At 43.3% G+C, this 27906-nt stretch overlaps 9 protein-coding genes across 9 annotated transcripts; 4 read left to right on the top strand and 5 right to left on the bottom strand.

Moving 5' to 3' along the window:
* Positions 1-233: 233 nt before the first annotated feature.
* Positions 234-2398, bottom strand: EAF02_006469 (uncharacterized protein; the record flags this gene model as incomplete). Its single annotated transcript, XM_038902517.1, has 3 exons — positions 234-1749; positions 1800-2071; positions 2098-2398. 3 exons carry the CDS (start codon positions 2396-2398, stop codon positions 898-900), a joined length of 1425 nt encoding a protein of 474 aa, XP_038757737.1. The 3' UTR covers positions 234-897.
* Positions 2399-4241: 1843 nt separating this feature from the next.
* On the top strand, positions 4242-5906 carry EAF02_006468 (uncharacterized protein; the record flags this gene model as incomplete). Its single annotated transcript, XM_038902516.1, has 1 exon — positions 4242-5906. The coding sequence occupies one exon, from the start codon at positions 4242-4244 to the stop codon at positions 5904-5906; it is 1665 nt and encodes a 554-aa protein (XP_038757736.1).
* A 1207-nt stretch (positions 5907-7113) lies between these two features.
* Positions 7114-7839, top strand: EAF02_006467 (uncharacterized protein; the record flags this gene model as incomplete). The annotated part of the gene is made up of 1 exon (XM_038902515.1): positions 7114-7839. The coding sequence occupies one exon, from the start codon at positions 7114-7116 to the stop codon at positions 7837-7839; it is 726 nt and encodes a 241-aa protein (XP_038757735.1).
* An 899-nt stretch (positions 7840-8738) lies between these two features.
* EAF02_006466 (uncharacterized protein) lies at positions 8739-12126 on the bottom strand (the record flags this gene model as incomplete). The annotated part of the gene is made up of 2 exons (XM_038902514.1): positions 8739-11643; positions 11696-12126. 2 exons carry the CDS (start codon positions 12124-12126, stop codon positions 8739-8741), a joined length of 3336 nt encoding a protein of 1111 aa, XP_038757734.1.
* A 2051-nt stretch (positions 12127-14177) lies between these two features.
* Positions 14178-14402, top strand: EAF02_006465 (uncharacterized protein; the record flags this gene model as incomplete). Its single annotated transcript, XM_038902513.1, has 1 exon — positions 14178-14402. The coding sequence occupies one exon, from the start codon at positions 14178-14180 to the stop codon at positions 14400-14402; it is 225 nt and encodes a 74-aa protein (XP_038757733.1).
* A 2559-nt stretch (positions 14403-16961) lies between these two features.
* EAF02_006464 (uncharacterized protein) lies at positions 16962-19813 on the top strand (the record flags this gene model as incomplete). Its single annotated transcript, XM_038902512.1, has 4 exons — positions 16962-17142; positions 17478-18787; positions 18843-19599; positions 19800-19813. 4 exons carry the CDS (start codon positions 16962-16964, stop codon positions 19811-19813), a joined length of 2262 nt encoding a protein of 753 aa, XP_038757732.1.
* Positions 19802-20260, bottom strand: EAF02_006463 (uncharacterized protein; the record flags this gene model as incomplete). Its single annotated transcript, XM_038902511.1, has 1 exon — positions 19802-20260. The coding sequence occupies one exon, from the start codon at positions 20258-20260 to the stop codon at positions 19802-19804; it is 459 nt and encodes a 152-aa protein (XP_038757731.1).
* A 3756-nt stretch (positions 20261-24016) lies between these two features.
* On the bottom strand, positions 24017-24388 carry EAF02_006462 (uncharacterized protein; the record flags this gene model as incomplete). The annotated part of the gene is made up of 1 exon (XM_038902510.1): positions 24017-24388. The coding sequence occupies one exon, from the start codon at positions 24386-24388 to the stop codon at positions 24017-24019; it is 372 nt and encodes a 123-aa protein (XP_038757730.1).
* Positions 24389-26432: 2044 nt separating this feature from the next.
* Positions 26433-27834, bottom strand: EAF02_006461 (uncharacterized protein; the record flags this gene model as incomplete). Its single annotated transcript, XM_038902509.1, has 2 exons — positions 26433-27243; positions 27392-27834. The coding sequence occupies 2 exons, from the start codon at positions 27832-27834 to the stop codon at positions 26433-26435; spliced, it is 1254 nt and encodes a 417-aa protein (XP_038757729.1).
* Positions 27835-27906: the final 72 nt, after the last annotated feature.

Here is a 27906-nt window from a genome sequence, read left to right as displayed (position 1 = left end):
ATCTCAATAAATTGTGTTGAGTTTTGAACCTAGGAGCTCAATGCAAAGCTACTTTAGCTATAGGAGTATATAGAGTTTTCGGAATATCAAATGTGTCGCAACAATTATCCATATGATCAAGACGCATAAGATATCTTTTGCAGCCTCTCTCAAATTAGTTCTCGCACCACTACAGAAATGCCCTCTCTACTCACGAATAACTCATTGAGCTATAAGATAGAGACTGGAATTACAGCAGCAAGTCTAGGCAAGGGATTGAAGTGACTTGCTCGAAGGAAAAAATAGTTCAAATGTGCTGGAGAAGATCACTGTTCTGGATTCGATATGAAGAAATAGAAAGTTGGTATATGACAGTAGATTAAGTTTATTGTCAATTGTAAAGTTGTGCTGGGGACAATTATCAAACTATCGACAATGGCAGCATGAAAAGAGAAAGACTGAAACATTGCAGCAACAATTTATACAACTCAAGGTAAAAATGTTATATTTTTCTTATTTTCAGGTCATCAAGCGAGGCTGCCTTGCAACTACTAATCACGCAATACACAAGGTATTGAGGGCGACTGGTGGACCTCAAATGTAAAGAACGTATAGTCTGTAGATAAAAAGTAGATGAGAGTAATAATATTCGTTTTTACTCCACAACCCCATTCATTCAAAGCAGCGATATTGATGAATTAGAATGCAGACTCCATGTCTTTCAGCCGAGAATAGTGTTGCCAAATATTACTAACAACTAAAAGCCAATGCTTAGCTGGTAATTTGCTGCGAAAGGCTAGTTCAAGGAGGTGATGTGTTTGTATCCACCCATGTTGCTTAAGCTAGCTATGTTCAACCGCTCTCTATTACAATAGGGATGGTAGAGCGATATGAAAATAGGAGAAAGCGAGGGGTCTCTCATTGCTTTGTGGCTTTCTGATTTCCAGTACCAAGAATATCACCCTGCTCTTCGCTTCCGTTCTTGGCCCGATCTATCCTCTCTTGAGTCGTCTTGAACAATCGTGGAACACCAGTATTCTCGAACGGTACGTCTTCTGAGACCATCTTGGCAATAGCTTTACCAGAAAGCCAAATGACTGGCATACCATGACCATTGAACCCGGCAATTACAAACTGATTGGGTTTTCCAGGTACCTCACCAACGTGAGGATTTGAATCGTAAGAATATCCCATAACTCCAGTCCAGATATTGCCAACTTTAGCACCAGAGTCCTCCCAGCCATTGTAGGTTTTCTGCATGTAATTTTCATAATAATCCTTTGCTGACTCGATGAGAACACTGTCATCAACATTATTGTACCATTGATCTTTATGAGGTCTAAATTTCGACCCGGCACCACCGACGATGATACTACCATCTGCTCTGGGTATAAGATATGAAAGGGTGTTGTCTTCTGTTCGGTTGATATAAGTGTTGTTGAGAAGTGGTGCTGTCTTGCCTTCAGGTACAGTTATACGGCAACAGATACCTTTGCAAGGAACTATATTTTGATCGTATTCGGGAAGAAGCGCAGATATGTATGCATTGTTGGCATATACTATCTTGCCAGCATGTATATTTCCTCTGCTTGTCCCAATTGTGAGGCCTCCACTGGGTACACTGCTTACACTAGTCACTGGTGCGTTGGTTTGCAAGTTAACTTTCCCGGTTGGCAAAATTATTTCGAGAAGCCCCAGTATAAACTTATAAGGCCACATACTCCCAGCTGTGTATGAAGCACAAGCCTTAGCACCCTTAACTCCACAGATCTAAGAAAAGGTTAGAGATGGATCATTCTGATGCACGGAATCTCACTTACGCCTTCAACTTCTTTCCCCGTATGGAAGATGACATCATCCATGTACTCAAAATCGTTCTTTACCATCTGGTCATATACTGCCTTAGCTTTCTTTGCCATCTCCTCATTACACCATACATCAACTGTGCGGCAGAGGCTAAAGTCACAATCTATATTCTCTTTTTCGATGAGTTTCTTAATCTCCTTGACGTGAGCAATCTCAAACTCTGCAATCTCAGCTCCTGCACGTGGTCCACCTCGCTCAACATAAGTTGGAATATGACCATACAAATCTGGTCTCAAATGTCCTCCATTCTACCAGTTGCACCCGAACATGCACCTCGTGCCTCTATAATAGTGATTGACTTGACCGAGTCACCGCCCTCTTTGACTAGATGATATGCGGTGCTAACCCCAGCGTACCCCGCACCGACAATGACTACATCGCTGTGCGTTGGGAGATCTTCTGTAGAGCGGTGGTCATGTAACCTATGCTTTTCAGATTGCCAGAAACACTCTCCTGGGTTAGAAACTGGCAGACACTTGGATACTGTCGAGTTTGATTTTGATGGTGCGACCGAAATCGAGAGGTCATTTAAGGTTTCGGAAACAGTCTTCATGGTGCCGATAGTGTTCTTCGTTTCTCAGCTTTGACTTGGGGGTTCTGAAGGAACACCGGTATGCGTATATGGACTTCTAAGTAATTCTTTTGATCGTTTGGCGGGAAGGTAATGTTTTATATTTTTGCTGTGTGTAATTCCGAAGATGGTTGTCCAGGTACTATATAAAGTGAAATTTTGGGACACTTTCTAGTGATACGGTAGTAATTGACATGCAGAGGTTTCTTCGTCTCTTTAAAGACTCAGACTGCAACCTACTATAAACATCCGTACACAGGTTCACGGTAAACTATGTGTATACCTTGATAATTGATTTGTAATATTGAAAGCTCAAAGGTATGTATTAGGAAAGGTTAAAATATTTGTAATCAATCTATTATATTACAGGTATTACCTTTTCTAACACACATATCTTTACAGAAGGTTGCTGTAAGAATCACTACGCTCATCGGAATTGGCGATGATTAGACTAATAGTGAGTAATTGATTGATTGTGAAAGTAATACACAGCTTGCAGTGCCCGTAAATGCAAGCTTATAGTACAACGAGGGTGGTCTTGATAATGAAACGTGACATCTCCTGATCTCTCCACGTTCTTATCAGATGTCTAACCTTACGGTCGCTCGGCCCCTCTCCTCCAACCTTATCAAATTGGCCATTGGGCCCTTCACAATCTTATCAATCGATATCCGACTATGACTAGGTGAGTACCTAGGTACTGATACCTATTTATCTCTGCAATTTCACTTAGTCAACGCTGTTTTCAACTTTCTCGAATCGGGCTGATTTCAAGCTCCCTGACGTGATGATGTTTGTTATGTGACACCTTTCATGTATATCAGACGTTTTAGGCATATGAAGTACGGCCAAGTATTCCGCGGCAATTGCAGACGGAATTGCAACGGTTAACTTGCAAGCTTACGTGGTAAAGTGGCGTAAATAAACTAGCCGCCTCGATTTTAGTGTCTTCCGCCGTCCCGAGTGGGGATTCCGAAGGACTACTTCTATATCTGGCTCTTTTATCCAAATGAACGCATATACTACCCAGCTACCTTATAGGTAGTATATTCCAGATCCGGCTGAGCTCAAAGTCATTGGTCAATTGCAAGTATGAACATTACGACGTATCCCCCCACATTTTCTTGCTTCGAGCGGCTGTTCTATAATCTGAGCTAGCAGACAGGTTGGAACAACACCATCTTCACCTGCGATTTATTGTCTTGTAGAAGAACTGGACTACTATCTAACTAAATTGTGATTTGGATGAACTACGAGGAAGCTATGCTTTAGGCTATGGAGGAGGTGATTCTAATCTAAGTTTTCAATAATGTCAAAACTCCAACAAACCATTCAATACAAAACATCATCTGAAGTATAAAGACTGCGTACAAGGGCTGAATGCTTATCAGCTCTGCGGGTAGAGGACCCTGGAAGCTTAGCACGCAATGAGATAGTTCACAGCTTCAACAAGTTGGTTTGGCTGAAAGGATGTTATCATTATGTGGGTTAAGCAGGGGACGGAGCCGAAGGAGCATTTTGGGTATCATTGACTTAGCGGGGTAGCAACCAATTGCGGATATACCCTTCCTCAGTTCTGGCAAAAGCTATGATGCAAATTGCTTCGAGACGAACGAGAGATAACTGTCATCATGATAAGGGACTTCTACTTGATATACATTATCTACAGCTAGCTCGATGTGGCTTCCCTACCAATGCAGGGTAGAGGATTCTGTGATCTGAAAGAGTACAAGATAGACCAGAAATACGCTGTATTAAGGTCCATCACTCTTGCACAGGAATATTTTCTTTCATCCCTCTTGGTTGATATTGGTATCTTTCAAAGATGTCCTTAGATCATAAATCAGACGACTACGAGCTCGGCCATGGAGGCTCCAAAAATGAGGCTATCGGACAAGGGGATATCGAAGTTCACTCTAGTCAACATGAGAACGGAACGGTAGTAGAGTTTCAGGAGGTGAAAGCTTTTAGGCAAGGCCTTCATCAACGCCATATTCAGATGATTGCGCTTGCCGGAACAATTGGCACTGGTCTATTCCTTGGTTCTGGCCGAGCAATTGCAAGATCAGGTCCTCTGGGTGCATTTCTTGGTTATTCGGTGGTTGGCCTCGCTGTTTCGAGTGTAGTGTTTGCTGTTGGAGAAATGGGAGCCTTAATTCCTCTCACTGGAGGACAAGTTCGTTATGCTCAGCACTTCTTCGACCCTGCCATGTCTTTCGCCAATGGCTGGAACCAAGTCTACTCATACATTGTCTCTATTCCTTCTGAAATCGTTGCCGCTGCAGTTTTAGTAGAGTTCTGGACGACAATCAATAATGCAGTTTGGATTACAGTTTTTGCCGTTCTCATGATCTTGACCGCAGTCACTTTTGTTAGGGTCTATGGTGAATTGGAGTTTACGTTTTCTATGCTGAAGATTATGCTTGTCATCGGAATTAATGTAATGGCTCTCGTTATTACCTGTGGAGGAGGTCCGAATCATGAATCGATAGGCTTTCGTTACTGGAGGGACCCAGGACCTTTCGTCCAGTATTTGGGTATTGGCGGTAGCTTGGGTCGCTTCCTTGGATTTTGGACAACACTCAACAATGCTTCATATGCATATTCTGGAATCGAGAATATCACTGTAGCTGCAGCAGAGACAAAAAATCCAAGAAGAGCAATCCCAATGGCCGCTAAGCGCATCTTTATCCGAATTCTTTTGTTTTACATTCTGACCATCTTCATGGTCGGTCTTGTGGTTCCATCCAACGATCCCAATCTTCTTCAGTCTAGTGGTACTGCCTCACAATCACCATTCGTTATTGCTGCGAAGAATGCCGGTATCAAGGTTATCCCATCTATCATCAATGCTGTTGTACTTACCTCTGCTTGGTCTTCCGGAAACTCCAGTATGCTCGGCGGGACGCGAATTCTCTTTGGTATGGCTATGTATGGACACGCCCCCAAATTCTTTACTAGAGTGAACCGTGCCAGTGTTCCTTATATTGCAGCTGCTTTATATGCAGTTTTCATGTGCTTGGGCTACATGACTTTGTCGAGTACTGCTAGTACAGTTTTCACTTGGCTTCAAGATCTTGTCTCAATTGCAACCTTGGTTAATTGGATATCCATCTTGGTCGTCTACCTTAGATTTCAAGCTGGCTGTAAAAAGCAAGGAATCAATCGCCACACTGAGCTTCCATGGGCCGCACCACTCCAGCCATACACGACGTGGGTTTCTCTGACCCTCTTTGTCGTTCTCCTCTTTACCGGAGGATACGTGACTTTCATTCATGGCGAATGGGACACTGAGACATTCATCTCGTCATATTTGAACATTCCTCTCTTCCTAATGCTGTTTTTGAGCTACAAATTTTATGCCAAAACTAAAATGGTTTCTTTGGAGGAAATGCCTATTCGTGGATTCATTGAGATTTACCAACAAAACCCAGAGCCAGAGGAGGAGCCCAAGAAGGGGCTTGCAAGATTGAATATTCTGTGGTCATGAGACCTTCTGCAGCAATTTTGTCACAGCATGTTTAGCATTATTATTACATAGCTACTTGAACAAGATTGTAATTACAACTCTTCCTTCTTCTTGTAGATTTAGAATTCTGCTGAACAAGACGGGCATATGTGAGGGCGTGTATTTCTAGCAATATTGCTTATTCATCCATCAACTCTACAATACTTTGACTTAGAACTTTGAATATCATGATTTCATGAATCCCAGTTTCAGCGCAATTCGTCATCGCCACTCACTCGTCAACAGACGACACAACTTTCAAAAATGGCAAGCACTTGCGACGGTTATTCCGAATCTTCTTCACCATGGCCAATGAAAATCCAAAATATCCAAATTCATTTCCAACCGATTTGGAGATAACAAGATACCTGGATACAGAGTAATGTAGAGTTTGCGGAAAAGGAACCCCGTAGATAAGTGCGATACCCGAAGCTTATCCGACCCCAACCCCTGAAGCCGACGCATGCAGTCTCGCAAAGTTGCGATAAGAAGCGACCATACACAGATGAAGTATTATAAATAAAAGATGCTATAATAGGAATATGCTGCAGAAAGATGCTGCAGATAAGATATCTTGAGTGGGATAGTCGTTCTCGGGGAGTTAACTTTAATGCTGGTTTAGACGCTGAATATGGAGCAAAGAAGGAGGGGTGTGCATTAAAGTTGAAACCTACTAGATAAGCCATAAGATAAACTTCCTTCAAGAACTATGTTCAGTAATCAAGAGATATCAGAACTTCGGGCGAGATCGGACATGTTATTAGATTGCGGTTGTAGTGAGGTTACGTACAATATGAAGATGGTGCCAATGCGGGGAATCTCTTATTGCGGATCACGGCATATACATCGTGGGGCTTCCCGCAATTAGCAATCCGTAGGTGGGATCAAGTAGATATTGAGATAGTGTCTCTGTCATTAAGTATATCGTATTTTGAATGACACATACATTGTTATCATAAAAGTAACAATTGAGTTGGAATCACATATTGCTGGAAGGTAGAGAGCACAAGTTTAGTCATTCAAAGCGCAGAGTAGATCAAACCAATTATTTCACTCTGTACCTCTGTCTCCGGATCAACAAATCTAAACTTTGCATTATATCACTTGACCAAAATAAACCGTTCCATTTCCATGAGCCAGCAAGCAATCAATCACTAAAACCCAATAACCAAAGTCAGAAAATACAAAAATGGGCGGCCAAAAACATGTCGTCTTCGACATCGTCGGCACCCTCGTCTCATTCGACGAATACCACGCGCAAATCGACCGCGCCATTGGCAAAAAACTCCGCGCCCACAACATCACCGCAAAGTTCTTCGGCTACAGCTGGATGACCGCTGCCGAGCTAGAATTCACATTCCTCTCCATTTCCGAGCGATATAAGCCCTACAAAGGCATCTTGGAGTCAACTTTCTACCGCACTTTATGGTTCGCCGGAGTCGACGACCCGCGAGCCCTGTGCACTGATGAAGAACTCAACGCGTGTGTGCAAGGTTACTCTGAGCTACAACTGAGACCCGGCGCCAAAGAGTGCTTTGAGATTTTGCAGAGAGGCGGTTTAAAGGTGTGGTTTTTGACCACGGCCGATTTGAAGCGTGTGCAGCAGTATTTCTCAAAGGGGGGTGTCGAGATGCCTGCAGAAAACTTTATCTCGTGCGATAGCTCTGGAGTTGCCAAGCCGGCTTTGGCAGCGTATAGAACAGCGTTGGAGAAGTTTGCTGCAGATGACGAGACGTGGTTTGCGGCGGCCCATATGTGGGATGTTTCGGCAGCAAAGAAGGTTGGATTCAAAGGTGCTTATTGTGCGGAGTACGAGAAAGAGCCTTGTTTGGATATCTTCGATACTGAGCTGGAGGTTATGGCCAATACCTTGCCGGAGATGGCTGAGAGAATAGTGAAAGCTTCTTTCTCGTAAGGTACCAGAACATCAATATAGTAATTTTTAGTGATGGCACTGTCACGAACCTCTGTAATTATTCAGTTTCATGCCTATATTCCAGGGAAAACTCCTCATCTCACTAATCGTGGAGCAATGGAGGAAGTGCAGTAGCAAGATCAACATCCAAGCAGAAATTCAAAAATATCAAGAATAATTTCCCTGTGACACAACCATCATGCCCAATTCACAGTGTATCGTGAAACTAAACGACAGCAGAAGCATAGATCGCCACGCATGTGATAAATTACCACGAGCAAAATGTACTTCACCATTCGCATTCACCGAGACAAAGACACAATAGACATTGAGTAAAAGTCACCGCCAAATCTATTTGCGTTACCTGCTATCGATGATAGTAACCCAGTTTCTCGACCAGTAATATTTACAAGTATCTACACTCCTCGTCGATCAAATATGTACAATCTTTCTTTTCGCTTCTTTTTCAAGGCCTTTTCCTCCATCAATCATGCCCTGGCACATGCCCACCTTCTATTCCTGAATAATGCAATGCAATGCGATATAAAGCAAACCAATTCCACGCTCATTGTGCTGGAAAAAGTAGCCCCCTCCAAAAAAGCAACGTGAAAGAAAAAAACTGGGTATCCATCCGTCATCCAAATGTGTTGTATCCCCCAATCCTGCCAAAGCCTCCCGAAGCCCCGGGTCCAAATGGAATTCCTTACAAAAGAAAAAAAGAAAATCGTAGAAAAGTAGTAAATGCCAAGTTAACGCCGTTCCGTGTGTATTTTTCGTTGCCTTACCAGGTCCAATCTAATGTCAAAACTTAGTGACTTGAGAATATGCCTGGCAGTGTGTCGTATGAGGTGTCATTTGTTCCTTGCTAATGCCAATTAAGCGGAAAGTATGTTGCTCTTTTAGATACCAGCTCCAACTGGCACTCTCTGCATGATAATAGGCACGTCACTAAAATCCAGCCCCCACTGCTGAGACACTTCGACTCCCTTTCTCCCACCCTTGTTCATCGTCCCGCAGTTTCTCGTTCCCGCACTCCCGCCTAGACCGTAGCCGGGCTCAAATCCATATCCCAAACCTCCCGCATATCGGTCCAGTACTAACATATCCTGCGTTGAATTCCCCATATCCGGAATTGGCTGAGATTCTTCAAAAGACGGAGTGTCATATTCGTTGGCTAAAAACTCACCGGAAAGATCATGAAGATTAGTAGAAGAGCCATACGTGTGATCATAAGCCCCAGCATGAATCTCCCACTCCTTTTCACTATAAAGACTCGCAGCTCTTGAATTGTTTCCAGACTTTTCCTGAACATCGAAACTAAAGTGATGAAGAGGGATAGGTCGATGGTATTGTGTAGCTGGTCTAGCACTTTGCGATCTTATCTTGGACGACCTTTCAGCATGACCGATTTGAAGTTGTGCAGGGATGATTTGCTCTTTTGTATCAAACCAAAGTTCTTGCCCCGATGCCAGGGATCCCTGACTTGGTACCTCTCTGATGGGAGGAGAGGTTAAGGATCTTGTAGGCGGAGTGACTGATTTTTGATATGAAGAAGTCATTATTTCCGGCGATAATGGCTGGGAAAGAGGAGATTGTGCCACTGATGTAGATCTCAATTTTGGCAACGCCAATTGCCCTGGAGCAGGAACTGGTACAGATTTTCGCTGATTCTGGAAAGAGACAGGCGGGGGACTAGTAACCCTGTTGGTTCTTGCAATGGATAACCTCTTTGCATCCTCCTCAGCCGTTCGTCTCTGCGATGGTAGATCCCGAAGAGTAAATGTGGAGCTTGATGAAGTAGCTCTTGAGCTCGGTCCAGTACTACTATGATCAAACGGGTTGCCGCCCACAAGCTTATTGTAAGAGTCCTGACGGCCATTAATATTCGGCCTTGATAGTAGAGGTTCCTCAGATTGAGATCGAATCAAATTAGCGTCTGTAGATTGAAGTTGCGCGGCTGCGCTCTTCATCTTAGGTGTAGGTGCACCCCTTGGTGTAGCTCGTGGAGGCTTCCTTTCCATTGCTGTAAGTGCCAAATCATAGGGAGACCCTCCCAAACTATTCTTAATATTGTCAAAAGATGTCAGATGATTTTCAAAATCTGTTTGGTCCTCCTGTGGATATGTATTCAGAGAAGTGGGAGCCTGATACGGTTGGAGCGTATATCGATTCTTGGGTGTAGATGGAGTTGATGGAGCATATGAATGTCTTCGTGCGTTTGGTGGTTTCCACCCGGTATGGTAATCCTCCTCTGGGATGGACGAAGGAATAGGAGGGATTGCATTATGTAACCTATTATATGTGGACTCCACTTCCCCGGGCTCCAGAGACATTATAGTAGTTATCGTCTCTTTTGAACTGACCCTTCGCATTGCTTTGTATTCCATGATTTCATCTACACTGTCGCTATTTTGAAATGAAGCCGCAGTAGGTAGATGCATCTCACTCCGTGATCGAGATTGCGCCGTGAATCTTGGAGAGCCAGGGTAGAAAGATTGTGGGCGTTGTCTCTGCACTCCCCAATGTGAGCCTGAAGTCTCACCAGCAGTGAAATTTTGAGGCTGACGCGGAACTGCTGGCATGCTCTGTCTGTAAGACATGGGCGTTGGCTGTTGAACTTGAGATTGATAGCTCGAACTTGGCAGAGAGACGTTGCTCAATCTGGTCATCTTTTGGGATTCTAGGCTAACCATTGGAATCGCGTGGTTAGCAAGAGGTGGAGCTTCTGTTGTCCTGAGAGATATCCTTGTCGGCGAAACTCGCGCTGTTGAATTCCTTCTGGAAGTAGATGAATTGTATCCACTGTCAGTTGTTACCAGCTGTTTTGAGATCATATCTTGTTGACTTTGGATCGGGCCTAAATTTTGTTGTTCTGGTGTAGCAGGCGACGGGCCGTAGCCAGAGTCAAATGAACGATTGTCATTGCTGTAAGAAGACTCGAGCGTAGGTGTAGTCATTTCAGCCTCAAATAATTCGTCTTCTACAGCAGTGTTCTTGCTGGTAGCTTCTAATGGGGACCCGATGGGACTGGCAACAAAAGAAAATGGACTTAATTGAGGAGGGAGATTCAAAGAATGAGTATTAGTAGGAGATAACGGCGAATTAAGAGTAGATGTAGTACCCGGGATTTTGATGGTTAAAGAATCGTGAGAATCATTTTCAATGGGAGATTGTGAGAAAGAGGTTGGTGCCCAAGGACGTTTCATGGCTTCTGCGGGGACAGAAATGGTATAGCTTCGATTGGCGATACCTTGAATCCTGGAGCTTGCTTGTAAAGTAGCAATATGTTGATCATTAGATGGGAGACTAGCTCTTCTTTCGTCGGCACTAGGCGTAGGACTTGCTGAACCATTTGTAATTCTCAAAGAACCAAGCTGAAATGAACCAATATGGCCAAGGTCATTAGGAGTAGAAGTACGTGCACCGTGATTTTCATTATCCACATTTGTTCTTAATGTCAAAGGTGCCACAGACCATTTTCCAATGTTTTGGTACGAAGCTGGTATTTGATTCTGAACAGACTGAGGATTTGATATGACGCTGTGTCTTGTCGCTACACCATGTTGAAGAAGAGATTTTCGACGGATAGGTGCATATATTGCAGGGTCTGATTGAGTTCTCTGGCAGAATGGGTCTGATAACTGCCAATCCATCTCTCCACCGTGTTGTCCAGCCAAATTTGTTGCGACATTGATGGAATCTGGTCTTGGAGGAAGGTCTTCTGATACAAGGGAAAGGCGATTATTACTATTCGATGGAAATGGGACATGGGGAAGTGATTTTCGCGAACGATGGAAAGTTGGTCTGGCATTTAATGAGCACATACTGTAAATAGAGAGTATTTAAAGTGACTTACCTAGGAGTTTGGGCAGCCCATGACTTTTCCTCTGTCGCCTCAACAGCAACAGAATTTACAGAATTACTTCTTGTAAACCTGCCAGTATTTATTGGTGGAGAAACACTCGGTATAACATCAACGCTGGCGCCCAATTGAGGGTTCTCCGTATCCTTCTTTGAATTCCTTGACCTGAATATACTCATTCTCTTCTTCTTCGTGGGTGTTGGCTCTGATACATGTTGAAGAGACTCAGTCTCAAGAACACTGACAAGCTTGCCATTGGGAAGGACCGAAGCTGCAGCTGTTGCAATCCCTTTTCCAGTAACGGAGTTTCGACGACTCGGATTTGGGCTGTTGGAGTTGGATAGCGGTGGCCCGGTAGGCTTGGTTTTTGGTTTTGATAATTTCTTGCCTCGTCTTGGGCCCTGTACTGATTGGCTGTTCCCCATTGTTGATGCAGAAGAATGACAATCGAAAGACGAGAAGGCTGAAGCTTAATTATTATACATCTGGCGATGTATATTATATTGCTTCCATTTCGCTCAGATTATACTTTACCAAAATCTTGAATTAATGACGATCCTATGGAAAGTATGCAATATAGGGCAGATTGGGGAGAGAGAGGTGTAATGTCGGTATATTAGGAGGGGGTGGAGGAGGTGGAGGAGGTGGAGGAGGAAGGAGAGGAGGTCGAGGGCTTCGACATGAATGGTGATATGCCTCTTGTATATATCAATTCTTGATACGAAGGGAAGAGAAGGCGCGATGTTCATTGGAGAGTAGTACAGGGGCTTGTTCAAGGATAAATGTTGGATAGAAGCCTTGACAAGGTTTCGTAGCTCATACCATGTAAATAGAAACGGGGTAGCTTTGAAAGATATCAAGGATAAGTGAGGAGTTCAGATGCTCTTACTGCCAATGAAAAAGCAGGACAGCGAGGACAGTCAGGACAGAAACAGGAAAGGATATGAAAATTGCTCCTTTAGGATTAAGTGAACGTATGAATTATGCGCCATCCAACTTATGCATGGATTTTGTTCAAATGCGCTTGGAAAATGCGCTTGAATGCTGTTTCAAAGGATGCAGAAAAAAGATGCAACATAACTAATCTGTATAGGAATTTCTTGTACCCGCAGCCCAGAACCATTAGGTGACACTTGCGGTATGTGAAAACTCAATTGTTGTTGGCTTGGTCTACATCACCAAAATGCGTCCAAGCTGACGACGATCCAAGCCGCGGGATGAAGAAAGAGTTTTCATATGTACTTTGTATGATGATGTATTCTTGATTTTTGAGTGGCTGGCGTGAAGGCAAAATGAGTGAGGTTTAGGGATACGATGGTAGATGTCACGGCTCACGATAATACATCCAAGTTTTACGAGATAATGAAAGCTTTAATAAGTAGTAAGCATGGGGGGAAACAGACCACTTTCGTTGTACGGATGAAACATTATTATATGGTCCTTTATGATATCCAACAAATTAATATTTGCATCATCGTTTTTAATATCAAAGCAGCATGTACCATTCATTGGCATTGCAGCGATACATGCACAGCGATAGCGTAAGCTGTCTATACCAAGCATATAGATAGATAGATACATACATTGCCGTGCCGTACTGCCACTGAATGAAGCCATCACGCCATTTTCTCTTTCTCTCTTCCTCTCTTCTTTCTGTCTCTCTTTTCACGATAGCTTTCAAATGGTACTTGATTGATCTCTATCGGTCTTCCCCAATATCACGGAATCTCCGTAGATCCACGACTCTCATTTGCTTTTTTACCATCCTACTATCTTCCTTCACCGTCGCCCCTTACCGTCGCCCCTTACCTTTGTCCTTTACCGTCGTCCTTGACCGTCGTCCTTCACCACCCACCCTCACTCCAACACTCTCAAACATCAAATCCTCGTTCTTAAGAGCGGCAAATACTTGGTCGTTGCTCTCAAGGATTCGAAGGCCACGACAGGTTATAGTATGGTAATGTGGAGATAGATACACCCAATTGGAATCTTCCAATCTCCAAACGGATAGAAAAGATCGGCTTGGCTGATGCATTTGCATTAGCGGGCGGCATAAGTTTTGGTGGCATCTTCCTTCTTCAATAATAATGTTCAACTTTCATTCAAGGATTCAAAATAATTAAAGAGGTTGGCCCCGCTTGTAGTGGCTGAGGCTCTAATCATCCTCCATGGCGCGTCAAAATCTATCAAGTGGAGTGTACAACTTCATCTCGAAATTTTAATCGTATGTGCGTGCACAAGTGGAAGTTTATTCATTCCACTTTCAAAAGCTTGAAGACGCCCATTAAAATTGTGATCAGATCCACTAATTTGCTATTTCCAGATTCCCTGATCACGATGAGATCCTTGTGGCGGAGCATCTATCTTGTCTGTTAAATATACTGTTACTTGACTGCCTAGGGAGATTATACTCCTAATACTATTTTCAATTCAGTCGCGCGCATAGGGCTGTTTCTACTCTTATCATCTCTAAATCATGATCGGTAAAGAAGAAGAACAAGTCATCCCTCCCCTAACTAATTTCAATACTCACCGTGTAGAACACGAGATGAGACACAAATCGAGTCTCATCAAGAATCTGTTTGAAGGCGAAACTCCATCTATCTTGATACGCATATCATCGCCAGATCTGACGTTCTTCAATAGTACGGAGATCGTCTCCGTAGTTGGTATCATAGCACTTAAGCCAGGCCAGATTTGAGACTACGCAAACTTTTGGGCATTTTCCGGGCCAAATGTGGTTCCATGGAACTATGAATGATATACACGATAGATCGACCGTGGCTGGCTGTCAAATGTCGTTCTATGGAACTATAGATGATACACACGATAGATCAGCCGTAGTCTTTCTCGACTGTCAAATGATATTCATGAATCTGAATCACTGAAGGTAGAAAGAACATTTGAATACGCAATCGAGAGCATGTTAGTGTAAGCCGATAACCAAATTTGTTTGAAATTGACTATGAACCCCTTCATCCTCGTCCTAATCTGCATGAAACTAAGCGAAAACCATTACCTAGAACCCGAATGTAAACAATAGCCCTCTCAACAATTCTCGCCGAGCTATCGTATATTGAATTATGAATTCATCTAGAGAGAACTTTTCCATCTACCTCCCTGATTTTCTTGTTTGTTGAAATTGTACCATCAAACACTAGTGCAGATATCTAGCTTGGTTATCCTTAACGCGCTGAATCGACCATTTTGCGACATGAGACGAAAAGCTAGATTATCGGGAAAATTTCTTGAGCCAGAATTAATTTTTATTCTTAAGCAAATCTCAATCATCGCAGACGAGCCAGGGAATCATCAGCTTCCAAATAAATTAAAATTCTATCGGAAACATTAACGTCACGATCTCCACAGGTAGGTACAGTGAAGCGACAGCTCAACGGTGTTGCGGCGTTCCGAAATGCGATCTCGAAATGCCATCTTAGAAACAACAGCAGCCCAAACCACGACTTAATTTAATGATGCACCAATTTGAATTTCAGCTTTCGTTAATATGTTGTTGTCGTAGGAGACGCCGTATTTCTAAAATCAACACGCCACGTTGTTTATGCCAACTATTTAAGCTTGCGTTTGAACCAACATCATACTCGGTACCGACAATCCTTCAGCAGACAGTGTACCTGTTGGAGGATCTTGTCAAATCCTAACAACATGCAGATCCAGCCAGCAACCATCTTTCCCTTGATGCAGTTGAACAACCACGATTCCTTCTTCCTGTACAAGACTTCAGGCGCGCCCTACCAAGCTGTCGTACCCAAGGGAGCACAACAATGATATTTCAGCTCACAAAAAGGATGATCTGGCAGCGGAAGAATATTCACTTCTTGCATGCATAATCTCCACCCAGTACGGACTTGACCACAGCACAATATAGAAGTACCGTCGAACCAAACCACGCGTTAAGTCACAAGATGTGTATTGGCACTAGAAGCCTGCACAATTTGGACCAACTGAGAGCTCCTAGGATTTCGGGAACATAAATGCCTTCGATGCATGAGAACGCATTGCGCTGCAGCGGCACAATGCAACTTTTCCAGACCTTCAGTGTTTCTTACTTCAGGTCATCGCCAGCAATTGTAATCTCAGCTTTTCACGTCACAGTCAGGCGTCATCTATTGTGTTACCACAACTAATCTTTGCGCATTTGCTGTTGAAGATACTTGTCCATCATAATAAGTATTGTTTCTCTCCGCTATAGCTTCTCCGTAGGTTCAATGCTTCACGATATCGTCATCTTTCCTACCATTTGCTTTTACGCCTTACGATTTTCTATCATGCATACATGACCACTTGGGAAGTTCCGAACGAAATCAATCAGTTCTATACATAAACGTTCCAGAATCCAGATTTTCCCACTAGCTGCGATCACACGAACTCCCCTCCCACCGTTATCAACTTATCTATTCGAACCTCGGAAACCGCCCGCTGCATTAACCTATCAGACTTATCAGCATGACACTACAATACGGATCCCCGTCTAGCCCTACACACTTCTTTTTCAAAATAAAAGATACACAAAGCGGAGGTTATGTAACAGAAAAGAAGAGATTGGACGGTAGATACTATGATACTGATGAATCAATTAGCATAGATACGAACTGGATAGAATTGTAAACCTTGGAAGCGTACACGGAACCGGAAAAAGCATATGGGATTTACGGTTTCTCTCTATCAAAGCTCTGTACGAACTTCGAAGTATATATGTAGCATGTACCATGTATGAGTGCGAGTAGATGATGAACCTTATTATTAATCAAGAAGCAATCATGTCAACTCTCGAGGTGTTTCCTTTTTTCACCATGTCCCAAACTTCTTCCCCAATCATCTACGGCAATTCACGTCCGATGGTTACATCTTGGTTGGGTATCACTCGCTATCATATCACCTGCTATTCACCCCTGTAGTGATACGCTACTTCATCCTCTCGGGCGACTTCGCTCGACTTCTCCACAAACTGACACATCTAATTCACCAATCAAAATAACAATCAATCTATGAGTTCGAATCTCAGATTCTCCTCCACCTTTTTGAAGGAGTCCCAGACTTCCGAATCAACCATGGGATGTATCTCCTATCATATTTTTGAACAACACATCAAGAAGATCATCATCACCAGCAGCAAGATCAGTTGTGGTTGCAGCGAGCTTGATTCCAGATTCCAACTTGATCTCCTTGGGAAATTGTGAATCAATATTCCAATATCACTTTCATATTCACCGATGTATCCTCCTAAGAATCCTTTGAGATGGAGACGATAACAATACCTTCTCCATCGGCATTTCTTTCCTCCCCTGTTCTCAAGCCAGCACCAGAACCACCTCCACCACCTAAAAAACGAAAGCAATCGACTTCCAAGCCATCCGCTGCTCAATCCTCAAAGAAAGAACATAGTATCAACAAACCTAAGCAATCAAAAAGTCGGAATGGTAAGCTTTGGATACCTTCATTTTCATATCTCTTATCTTCGTGATTGATAAGAGCTTTTGTGCCCCGCATTAAGCTTCACATGCTGATTGAAACTCCTTACAACTTGTTAGGTTGCATAACTTGTAAAGCAAAACGATTAAAATGCGATGAAACAAAACCCTCGTGTCAGCAATGTCATAAGAGGGGAGTTTCCTGTGGAGGATATAAAAAAGATTTCAAATGGAGGCCATTCGAGGAGGCTACATTTACAAACAAACCGCCACCGCCACCAGCCCCTAAAAAAAGAGGTACAACAGTGACTCCAAGCTCTATAGACTGGCTCTAATATCTCTAGGTTCAATAGCACTGGAAAAAGCACCAGATAACCCTACAGCTGCAAGTCCAGTAGCTTCTGATGGAACGGCTTCTACCCCCGGCGGAGAAGATACGCAGATGCAAGACTCGTTTTTCAATGCCGCAGTGCCTTCCCCGTCTACTTTTGATGTCTCGACTTCGCTTCCGGAGCTTCATTCGGGATTCTCTCCTATGTTTGATATGAGCACGCCTAATTTTAGTCAGGATGATTCTCAACGCTCTCGGATTGAGCCGGATTCGGTCACAAGCAGTCTAAGTAGCATGTTTGAAGACACCGGTCTAGTCACACCAACAAGATCAAATTTCTCTGGTCAGTCACCAAGATTAGCAGATCTATTACAGTCTGGATCGGATCTGAATACAAGGCCGTCATCTATGTCCATGGCTTCGTCCATTCCTATGACATCAGCAATGATGGGTATGCCCATGTCAAGCCCTAACATGACTCAATTTCAAATGACGAATGATCCATCGCTGGAAGGTGATATTGAGGAAATCATTCGAGAGCCTTCCTTATCTGATGCTGATATGTGGTTGACCATGAGTCCCTTTCAACCTCAATCAAGATCTCCCAGTGTATCTCCTAGGAGTTTTAGTCCAATGTATCGACAGCCGGATGTGCCGGCCGGTAGCCCAGAGATGCTAATGCTTAGATTTGATAAGCAGACATGTGGCATTTTATCTGTCAAAGATGGTCCTACAGAGAATCCATGGAGAACATTAGTTTGGCCTCTTGCACGCGATTCCCCCGCATTGTATCATGCTATCGCATCCATGACCGCCTTTCATACATCCAAAGAGAAGCCCGCCCTTCGCGTCGACGGCATGGAACATATGCGTCGCAGCATCCGATCTCTCGCTACAGGAATTGAAAAAATGCGCACCGATACTGCACTCGCCACAACACTCGTCCTTGCATTTGCTGAGTCTTGGGATCAGCATATTTCAACTGGGATTGAACATCTCAGGGGTGCAAAAATCTTGGTTAATCAAGCACTCATAAAACACAATAAAAGGAGTCTTGTGGGTGATGATCTCGCCAGATTAAAATTTCTTTGCAACACTTGGGTTTACATGGATGTTATTGCTAGGTTGACATCGATTGATGATGAAGATTCTACAGATTTTGAGAACATTCTTTCGCCGCTTAATAATCTCTCTGCCAATTCCTTTTCTTCTGCTTCTTCTTCTTCCGCCAACGTCACTCCAATGTCAGAAATCGACCCCCTAATGGGTAGCGCGGCAACACTATTTCCTCTGATTGGTCGTGCTGCAAATCTGTGTCGCAAAGTACAAAAATCGAAATCAATTCTATAGCATAGTATCACAAGCCATGGAACTCAAGCAAGAAATCGAGCAATGGCAACCTTCAACCGCATTCTCGACTCCTGAAGATCCAACTTCCGAAATTCAACACGCTCTTCAAACTGCCGAAGCCTATCGTTACGCTACTCTTCTTCATTTACATCAAGCCGTCCCTGAAATCCCATCTTTAACATGTGCAGAACTTGCGAAGAAAGTCCTAGTTTTCCTGGCTACGGTACCGCTTAGCAGCCGCCTCGTTATCGTTCAAATATATCCACTCTTGGCAGCAGGCTGTGAAGCAAAGGATGCCGAAGATAGAGCCTGGGTTAATGAAAGATGGGCAAGTATGGGAAGAAGAATGTGGATTGGGAATATCGATCGCTGTTGGGAAGTCATGCAGGAAGTGTGGAGAAGAAGAGACGAAGTTGCTAGGAAAAAAGAACAGGAATTGATGAGGAAGAATGGCGGTAGAATGGGAATGTCGGGGATGCATGGCGGGCCCAGCGATAATATGAGAAGGTTCGAGGAAGGAATGGAGAATGGAATTGGAAATGAAGAGATTTCATTTTCGGATCTGTTGAATCTCAATGAAATGGGGATTAGAGGGCAGGGTAGGAGAGCTTCACCGGTGGGAAACAGACAAAGACATAGCATTTCGGGGCCGTCTCAGGGATCATTTGGGGAACTCATGGCTCAAAGACAAGCCGCGGGTCTTATTACGGAGGAGATGGACCAGGAGTTGACAGTTAGAGGAAAATTGCACTGGGTGGGTGTCATGAAGGATTGGGAATGGGAGAGTAAGTCTAATTTCTTTCATTTGGTCTATTTAACTTTGTCTTCTTTATGTCCATCATCCTTTCCACACTGGGTATATCCTCATCAAACTCCCATCCATATTTCCCTCCCACCTCTTCTCATTTTCATCTTGTAACAAAAGAAATCGTTATCGGTATGATATGTATGATATAACGCTAATGAATGACATTGAAACAAATAGTCCTACTTGGCTAATCCACAATTCTGCAACCAACTTCTCGTTCCAGCAGCGTCTGATCTTCGGAATCCTTGCTGCCACGCGTCGTTCGCTTTGCGCACAGCTCGCTTGTGTCTTTCCCGTCTTTGCTCCTCTTCCAATGCATTTTGCATAAAGGCTTCGTAGGAATCCGGATGTGGGTGGTTGTTTGTTTGTCGGCTTCTGGAATGTTGTTGATAGGAAGTTACTTCGTCAAGAAGTGTAGATGTGATGGACCAATTCGTCGCAGAGGAGTTGCGATGACGGGGACAATAACTATTTTGCTCCGAATCGCATTGCTGGTATTGTCGCTGTGATTGGGGCGTTCGAGAGAAAAATTGATGCCGCGTTTTGCTACTTGATGGAGTATTCTGTTCTCTCTCTCGCCATGATGATGAGGATGAAGCTGAGGACGAGGCAATCTTTCTTTTGATGTTGGAAATCATTGTGTATGAATGAATGGGTGGGATTGAGCTCAAGTAGCTGATTTTGGTTTGGGATACTTCTAGGCCCTGTGTCCGTAAAGGGATGTTTTGTACTCGGGTCCCGTGTGGCTTGACCTGTGAATCGCAAAGTGATCGATGATAGGGTGTGAAAATGTATCCTTTAGCGAGGCGTCTGGGTGGCTTTTTGGGAGTAGAGGAGATAAATGGCGTTTTAGTTTTTGCCGTTGGAAGCCGTGACTTTGTCAATTGGTTTTCTCCTATATGGATATTGAGATTGGATTTGTATGGTTGCTTTGGACCGATGAAAATGAAGTTCGAGATGAGATATCAGTTTAACTTGATATTTACATATATAGAAAGAAATATCAACCAAGCAAGATATGAAACTGATGAATTTCCTGCTACTGGAGCATCCAAACACGTAATGGCTTGAATTGCGTGTAACAAAGAACCTTGCTTGATGGACTAGATAATGGAAGAGAGTAATGTAAACAATATGATGTATGTAGGTGCTGCGAAAAACCAGAACCTGAAACGAAGTCTTGGATAACGACAGAAAGATGGAGATTCAGTTGATGGATAGGTTTGTTTCAATCGAATGAGATTCTCGTGTTGGGATGATTGATGCTTTCTCTGGAATTTCTGTGCAACAGAAATGTCAATGATAGTGCGCGTAATGTGTGACGCAGAATCGGTGTGCTGTTCGACGGTCGATGGGAATGCGATGTGCGGGGGAGAAAAACGTGATGAGGTTTGGAAATTGGAATCAAGGAGGGGAGGGGAGGGAAAGTAATGTGAGGTGAGGTGAGGTGGTACTGGCTGGAGTCAAACGGATGTGTATAAGCAGTGACCGGTTGGAAGAAAGAATGAATGAATGAATGAATTTAGGAGGTGTGCTGATGAAATTTTGGGGATCTGAGTAGTACAGAGATGAATGGATAGATTGCGATCGATCTGATCGGTCGATGCAAAGCAAAGATGAGATGGAGGCGGATTTTATGATTATATAGATAGAGTGGTCGATGGGGTTGTGTGACTTATTTTCGCTTCTTTTCTCTAAGTAGCTAGGTAGATGGGTAGGTAGGTAGACTCTCTAGAGTTCAGACGACTCGATCAAGAAGCTAGGGGTTTAGATTTCTTGAAGTTTCTGGATCGAAGACGGATGAGTGGTGAGTGAGGTTGTGTCGGATGGATGGACGGATTCGGGGGGTGTTCTCGGGATGCGAGATTCCGGGTTGACGGTGATGGTTTGGATGGGTGGATGGGTAGATGGGTAAATGATGGCTGGACTTGAATGATCGTGTGGAACGTGGGAGATTGGTCTGCTTGGTGATATTTGAGAAGTATCCAAGTTTCAAAGTTCAAGTGCCACGGTGTTGATCTGGTGGGTGGAGATCGAAGATCTGAGATCTGATAGATGACTAGGTAGGTACGTAGGTAGGTGTCTGGATGAAACGGGAGTTGGACTGTGGTGATGCGTAAGGTTCAAATTGCGTGTATGTGTATGTGAAGCTAGAATGCGGAGATGGAGTCGGAGAATACGAAGGGAGATGGAGATGTAGGACGGAGAGATGAGACTATTTATGTACGATCGAAGTGAACGGGTGTATGTATATATACAATATACTAGGTTTCACGTGGAGAATATAGATGGGATAGGGCGGGTAATATTGGAGTGGAGAATCAGACGGTGCTAGTCAGAATATATGCGTATGTTTCTGATAAAGATTTTGATTACTCGTCTTACCATCGGATATCCGTATACACGAATTTGTTAAACTTTGTAATTGAATCACTAGATCCATCATTCCTATTCTCTATTCTCTTGGCTCTTACGGTCTATGATGTTATATTACATCGGTAAACGCTCCCTCACGAGTAATTACCCCCTCCCCCCCCTTCTTGCCAGTTTGCTGAATAAATGAAGATAAAATCCCAAACGATCACCCCAGATCCGACGCATGATTTGCGCACGCAGTCCCTGATCTGCCAAACCCTTCTCGGGTTTCCTATAAACGTCCGGAAGCTAACTCGATCGAGTATCCCGAAACCTGGGGGATGACGATCTGGGATCTAGGGAGAGAAAGCGAGACATGCCGGAATTCACCCGGTCGTGATTTTCCGGGGTATAATCGGAAAAGTGGAATCAAGGTGGAGGCAAAGAGAATGAGATTTTGAAATGGATGGTGGGGATTCTCTTGGAGGGGTGATAAGATAAGGATAAGGATATTTTTCGAGTCAAGTAAATTGGAGAGATTCATGTCATGACTTATTAAAGGGAAACGATCGGTGATGCCGAAAAGTTGGAGACGAAATGGTAGAACTGGAATGTCTAATCTCAACTCGTACAAGCTCCAGTGTAACAAACTTGGTATATCGTTTTTGTACTCTGATGTACAAGTCTTACCATTTCACCGTGCCATGGTTTAACATGTTGTATCCTCATGTCGTGTTAGCTGAGCTGTCGTTTCGAAGTACCAAGAAACCTGTAAATAGGAACAGTGAGTCTTGAGCCTTGCTCAAGTTGAAAGTCGGTCGCAATTCACACCTATGGGTTCACATAAATGTGCTTATGAACAACAATATGAACAGTAAATCAGCCAAAAATAGAAAATAAAAACAAAAGCTCGGAATGTACATTGACTTCTCGATAATTGACATGTTATAGAGCTGGATAGATCTAGTATGTTGATATATCCAAATAAGAGGAACAAGAATGGTAGCTTTTGATGACGGATCAAACACTTTTTTACTGGTGCTCTGTGTATTGATAAGTGAGTGAACATCGCAGATATTTAGATATAAAATTCCATGATAGATATGTATGTCTTACAGAAGCTGCGGGCGTTGACTGTTTCATATTATAGGCGATCAAATATATAAGCATACCTCTTCAGCGAGACATACTCATGCAAAGCAGCATAATTAAGTGTGGAATGAATGGGCTGAAGAGCACGCAATATGCACAAAATATTCGACATATTCTGGGGTACAGAATATGGTAAATACATATAGGTTTAACGTACGAAAAATGATGGATTTTGTGTATGATAAAATCAAGCAAATTTAAATTTGCTTTGGTACAATATATTGACCAAAAAAGTCCATCTACTAAAAATTACAAAAAGATATTCTCGATCCAGAATATCGAAAGAATTGAAGCGAAATTATGAATCCTAAATCGCAACAAAGTGGGGGGAATAACAAAAGTCAAGCTATGGAAATGGTTTGAGGGTATCTACTGAGGTGAAAAAGGAGCTGGCTAAGGAAAGAGTAATTTGGATATCGTGCGGTCGTAAAGCAGCATTGTAGTATGCATCGTTCGTTGCAGATGGAGGTAATTAGAGAGGATAGAGCTTCAAGCTCAAATTTCATACTTGGATGGGAATAGTGTGGGTTGTTGGTTGGATTCGAGGTTCGTGAAATCTTTCGTCTTTCTTAATTTCGTATGAGACATATCCGCCGAGTTGTCCTTGTATTATGCATGCAACAACCAAAGCTAGAATTTGAGAATGGAGTGGCAGAGAGTGTTTGCGTTCTCCTTCCACATTGTATCATGTACTCATCGAAAATATGCTAAGCAATTTCTGGGAAGTTGCGCATATGCGTGTTGTGTCGTCGTTTCCTCAATTTATTTGCGTGTGTTGTCGTGTCTTCGTGTATCAAGGATTCCGAATAGACCAGCTTTCTTTTCCTCCATTTCGTAAACAGAGTGAGAAAGTGTGTCGACAACTCCTCTTTCTCCTTTTTGTAACTTCACATCCTCCTAGCCCACGGGCTTAAATTGACTTCCTTCCTCTTTTCGGCCATCTTCTTCCTCTTTCTTTCTTCTGCCTCTTCTGCCTTTCTACACTTTTCTAAATATTCCCTGAACTCTCGTCCTTCTAGATTCTCATCCATCCCATTGTTTATTTCGGATGTCTGTTTGACTTCTGTACATATGCTTGTTTTCCGCGGAGAACTATGGGAACCATTCGTGGAATTGGTTGTAGACGGTGACAGAGGGTTTTTGTGTTCAGAATTGGGAGTTCTGACTGATTTGCGACGTTGATGATGCTTTTTATCGTCCTCTGGAGGAGTCTTGGAGTTTAATGGAAAGGAAAGGGATCGAAGCTTCTGCAGAAACATCTTACGCAGGAGTAAAACCTCGACCTGGCGGGAATATAAGGGTATGATTATAGATGAATTGTTTGAATAAATTGTTGCAGGATTGGGAGGATGAATCAGTATTGGCAGCTTTGACGCAGATTGCAAGGTTCCGAATATGGACCTGTAGATATTCAAAGTCAGAGGCCCGAGGTCCGAGAACGATTTTGTTTCAATCGTCGAACAGACTGAGTGGATGCTTGGGGTGTTGTTGCTTCTGGATTTTGATTTCAATGCGAGGATATCAAGGATGCTGGCAGATTGAAAGTTTGTTTATCGAGATTCGTTGGAATAATCGAAGGTGCGTTGATAGGTACAGTGAAAAGTTTCTTTGTTCCCAAAATAATTCTCAGTAACAAATTGTAGTTTCTGAATGGTCTCGTGCCTCATCGAGTGGTGGCGCTTCTGGAATCACTGTCTTGATGTCAAATTAGTCACAATATTGAATTGTGAGGAGGCGTAGGTGTCGGTGTTGGTGTCGTATGAACCATAGATACTGCTTATCGTTTGCAAATCTGGGAACATATGATGATGACGGGGCTCGGTGTCGGTGCTCCTATCATGCTTTGATACCTTAAAGTTGGAAGACCGTCCAATAATCTTCACACTGGTATATCAAACCCGTTTGTACCTGTGCAAGGTCTCGCTGGAAAGATATCGTCGATATGCTGAATTGCAGCAAAGGTTGGAAATTTAGTCCCAAAATTCTTTGTTCTCCTTGGCCTATTGTCTATGTGTTTGACGCAAGAACAATCAATCCGATGCTCACGATCTCAGTTCCGATTTCCAACTTGGCTTTAGTTCGTTTCCCCTTTCTCGTATCTGTGTGATGTTACAATTCAATCGTTTCTGTTGTTGTTCTTGTTGTACAAATCACTTTGATCAAATGTAACCTCGATGAATGCCCCTTCTTGGCGAAAGTCCCCCAGTCCACATAATTTAATTTTGACTTGAACCATAAAAGGAAGCTAGAAGGAAGCTTGCATCAAGTGGTCTGATTCTTACCCGTTCGGACCCGTCTAGTTGGTTTTGAGTTCCCTTTGAGTTCGGTTGGACTTTTTTCACCGCACTAGAAAATGACTAGAAAAACACAAGGCTATCACAAGCCTGATACTCCGCAAATCAGTGGATTCGGGTGGTAATAGTGCACATGTCAACTGTTTTAGCTCCTGCAAACCTTTCAATTGGTACGATTCAAAGTTTTCACCAGGACAAAGTGGAAGAAGGGAGAGCGGTCTAGAATTTGACAAAGATATCGAAATTGATGGTCATTGGTTACACATATGGCGACAGGGTGAGTGCAAGAGATATGAAGTGTACTTTGTAAGGTTAATGTAAGATTGAAAAGATAAGAACTTGAGGACTGGCTAAAAGCGGGGTAGGTCTTGCTATCATCACGTGTAGGGCAGGAAGAGGTTAGGTAATTATGGGACCGTAGGATCAGTGAGGTGAATGGAGAGGGTTATGATGTCTTGTACATTTGCACGCATCTTCTTCATGCCCCCGACTCGAGAGCGAGTTCAATATTATGCCTTTCTAAGATCTCACAGTCTGTGGAATACTATACTCATCAACCACATATATGCTCATCTCTTTACTCTCGAAACAAGCGAGCTTGGGATTGTACGTGAAGTTAACATCCTTTGAGTTTATAAACCCTAATTATTCATCGTTTTGTATCATCTAATTACCTAGGAAATCTGGAACCTATATCATAAGATTACCCAACGAGGCAACTCCAAGGAGAAGACTTTGAATAATCCTGAATAATTTCCGAGAATTACCTGCGAATCTATTATCCCCTATCTTCGAAACCATGTCGAAACGAAACAGTATGTCCATTTCCCTCCAGCCATGAGATAAGCAGCCCTAGAAAACTCCCGGTATGATCCTTCGAAAGGCTTGACCCATTGACAAGCTCCAACTTCCGAAAAACTCCATATGTGCAGTACACCCTTTAAAAAACCCCTCCATTACAATGGTCCCCAACTCCGTAGACGCTGCATAGTCAAAAATCGCTTGAACTTCATGCTGGTAACTCTTGAGGTCCGATGGGATCGGCAGGCATCTCATGAACAATTTGATCGGCATGCATCTCATGCAGAGGCTGATCAGCATAAGCGCTATGCATACTTTGTGCGTCACCCGGTACCATGAAATTCGGCCTCATGCTTGGACTCATAGCGCTTGGAGTCAACATTCCACCTGTATGTATACTGCCATTATCAATGTTCGGACTACCAAGTGGGCTATCCGTATATCCCGTCGGGACGTATCCTTGGCTAGGGCTTCCGGGGGGCTTCGACGACCTGACGGAGTGACGAACAGATTCCGCTTGAGTCGCACTCATTGCATTGGGCAAGTCATGATCTTCAGTGGAAGAATGTCCGGGGTCATATGCAAGTGCTCTGCTGGCTCTTTTCTTCGACTCTCTGCGATGATGAAAGATCCAGGCAAGAACCCCCAAAATTGAGACAGCACCAATCCCACCCACGATTCCACCAATTATGGCACCCAAGGAGTGATTACTATCTGGAGAATCTGTATCGACAGTGCTGTTACCTTCGCCTGTTGGGCTTACAAGTGAGATGGTCAGTATGCTTGAACTTTTCGATGACATTGTAGGTGTTGGTGTTGCTGTCGTTTTTGACGTTTCTGACGTTGCTGTGGTGGTAGAAGAAAATAAGGTGTCGAAATCTATAGAAATCGGTGTAACAAAAGTGGCTTCCCAAGTTTTCCAGCTCTGTTTATCACTACATGTGATGGATGTATAGACATATGTATCCGATACGAGATACCGCATGGCGCAAAAATCGTTTCCATCCTCATTCCCACCACTATTAGATTAGAATGTCAGTATGATCCGTTCTAGAGCCTATCTCAATCCTTGAATTCTTTCTCTATCTATTCGCCCTTCGAATTTTTTCAACTTTGGTTGTGGATTTTGCAATTTGGAAACAATAAACCCATAGATAGCTCACATACCAAGTTGTAACACGCATATTTGGAACTGATGTCCTTCCACAACTACTTGTACAAGCATACTCGTCGACGCAGACCCCTGCCCAACCACAACTCCTCGGATCTGAAATACCAGCATGGCAAGTTCCAAACATCAATCCATTCTCGTCGACCTGACAAACATCTCCGGGGTATAATTCGAGATCAAAATCTGGAATTTGATAGTTGCCGCATGATTCGACCACTGTTACCCGTTTGACCACATGAAATGTCGGAAAGTCCGGTTTTTGAGGAGGGGTAGTTGGCGCAGGTGCTCTTGTGGAGACTTTGATGCTTGACGAGATGGAAGTTTTGGTTGGAGAAGGATTCTTATGCTTGAAGCCAGTAAGCGCAATCTTTTTGGAAGTAACGTTGTTTGCAAAACAAATGGCGATGATGAAAAGAAGGATCAAAGTATTTCGAGACATCTCTTCAATCTGCGGTTGTGATGTGGAGATGTTATTTGGACATCTTTAAAGGTCGAGGATGTTGACAAGGTG

Source organism: Botrytis sinoallii, assembly GCF_014898435.1.
Source record: "Botrytis sinoallii strain Bc 23 chromosome Unknown BSIN_010, whole genome shotgun sequence".
Taxonomy (NCBI): Eukaryota; Fungi; Ascomycota; class Leotiomycetes; order Helotiales; family Sclerotiniaceae; genus Botrytis; species Botrytis sinoallii.
Note: the sequence above shows the minus strand (reverse complement) of the source record. Positions and strands in the feature narration are given on the sequence as shown.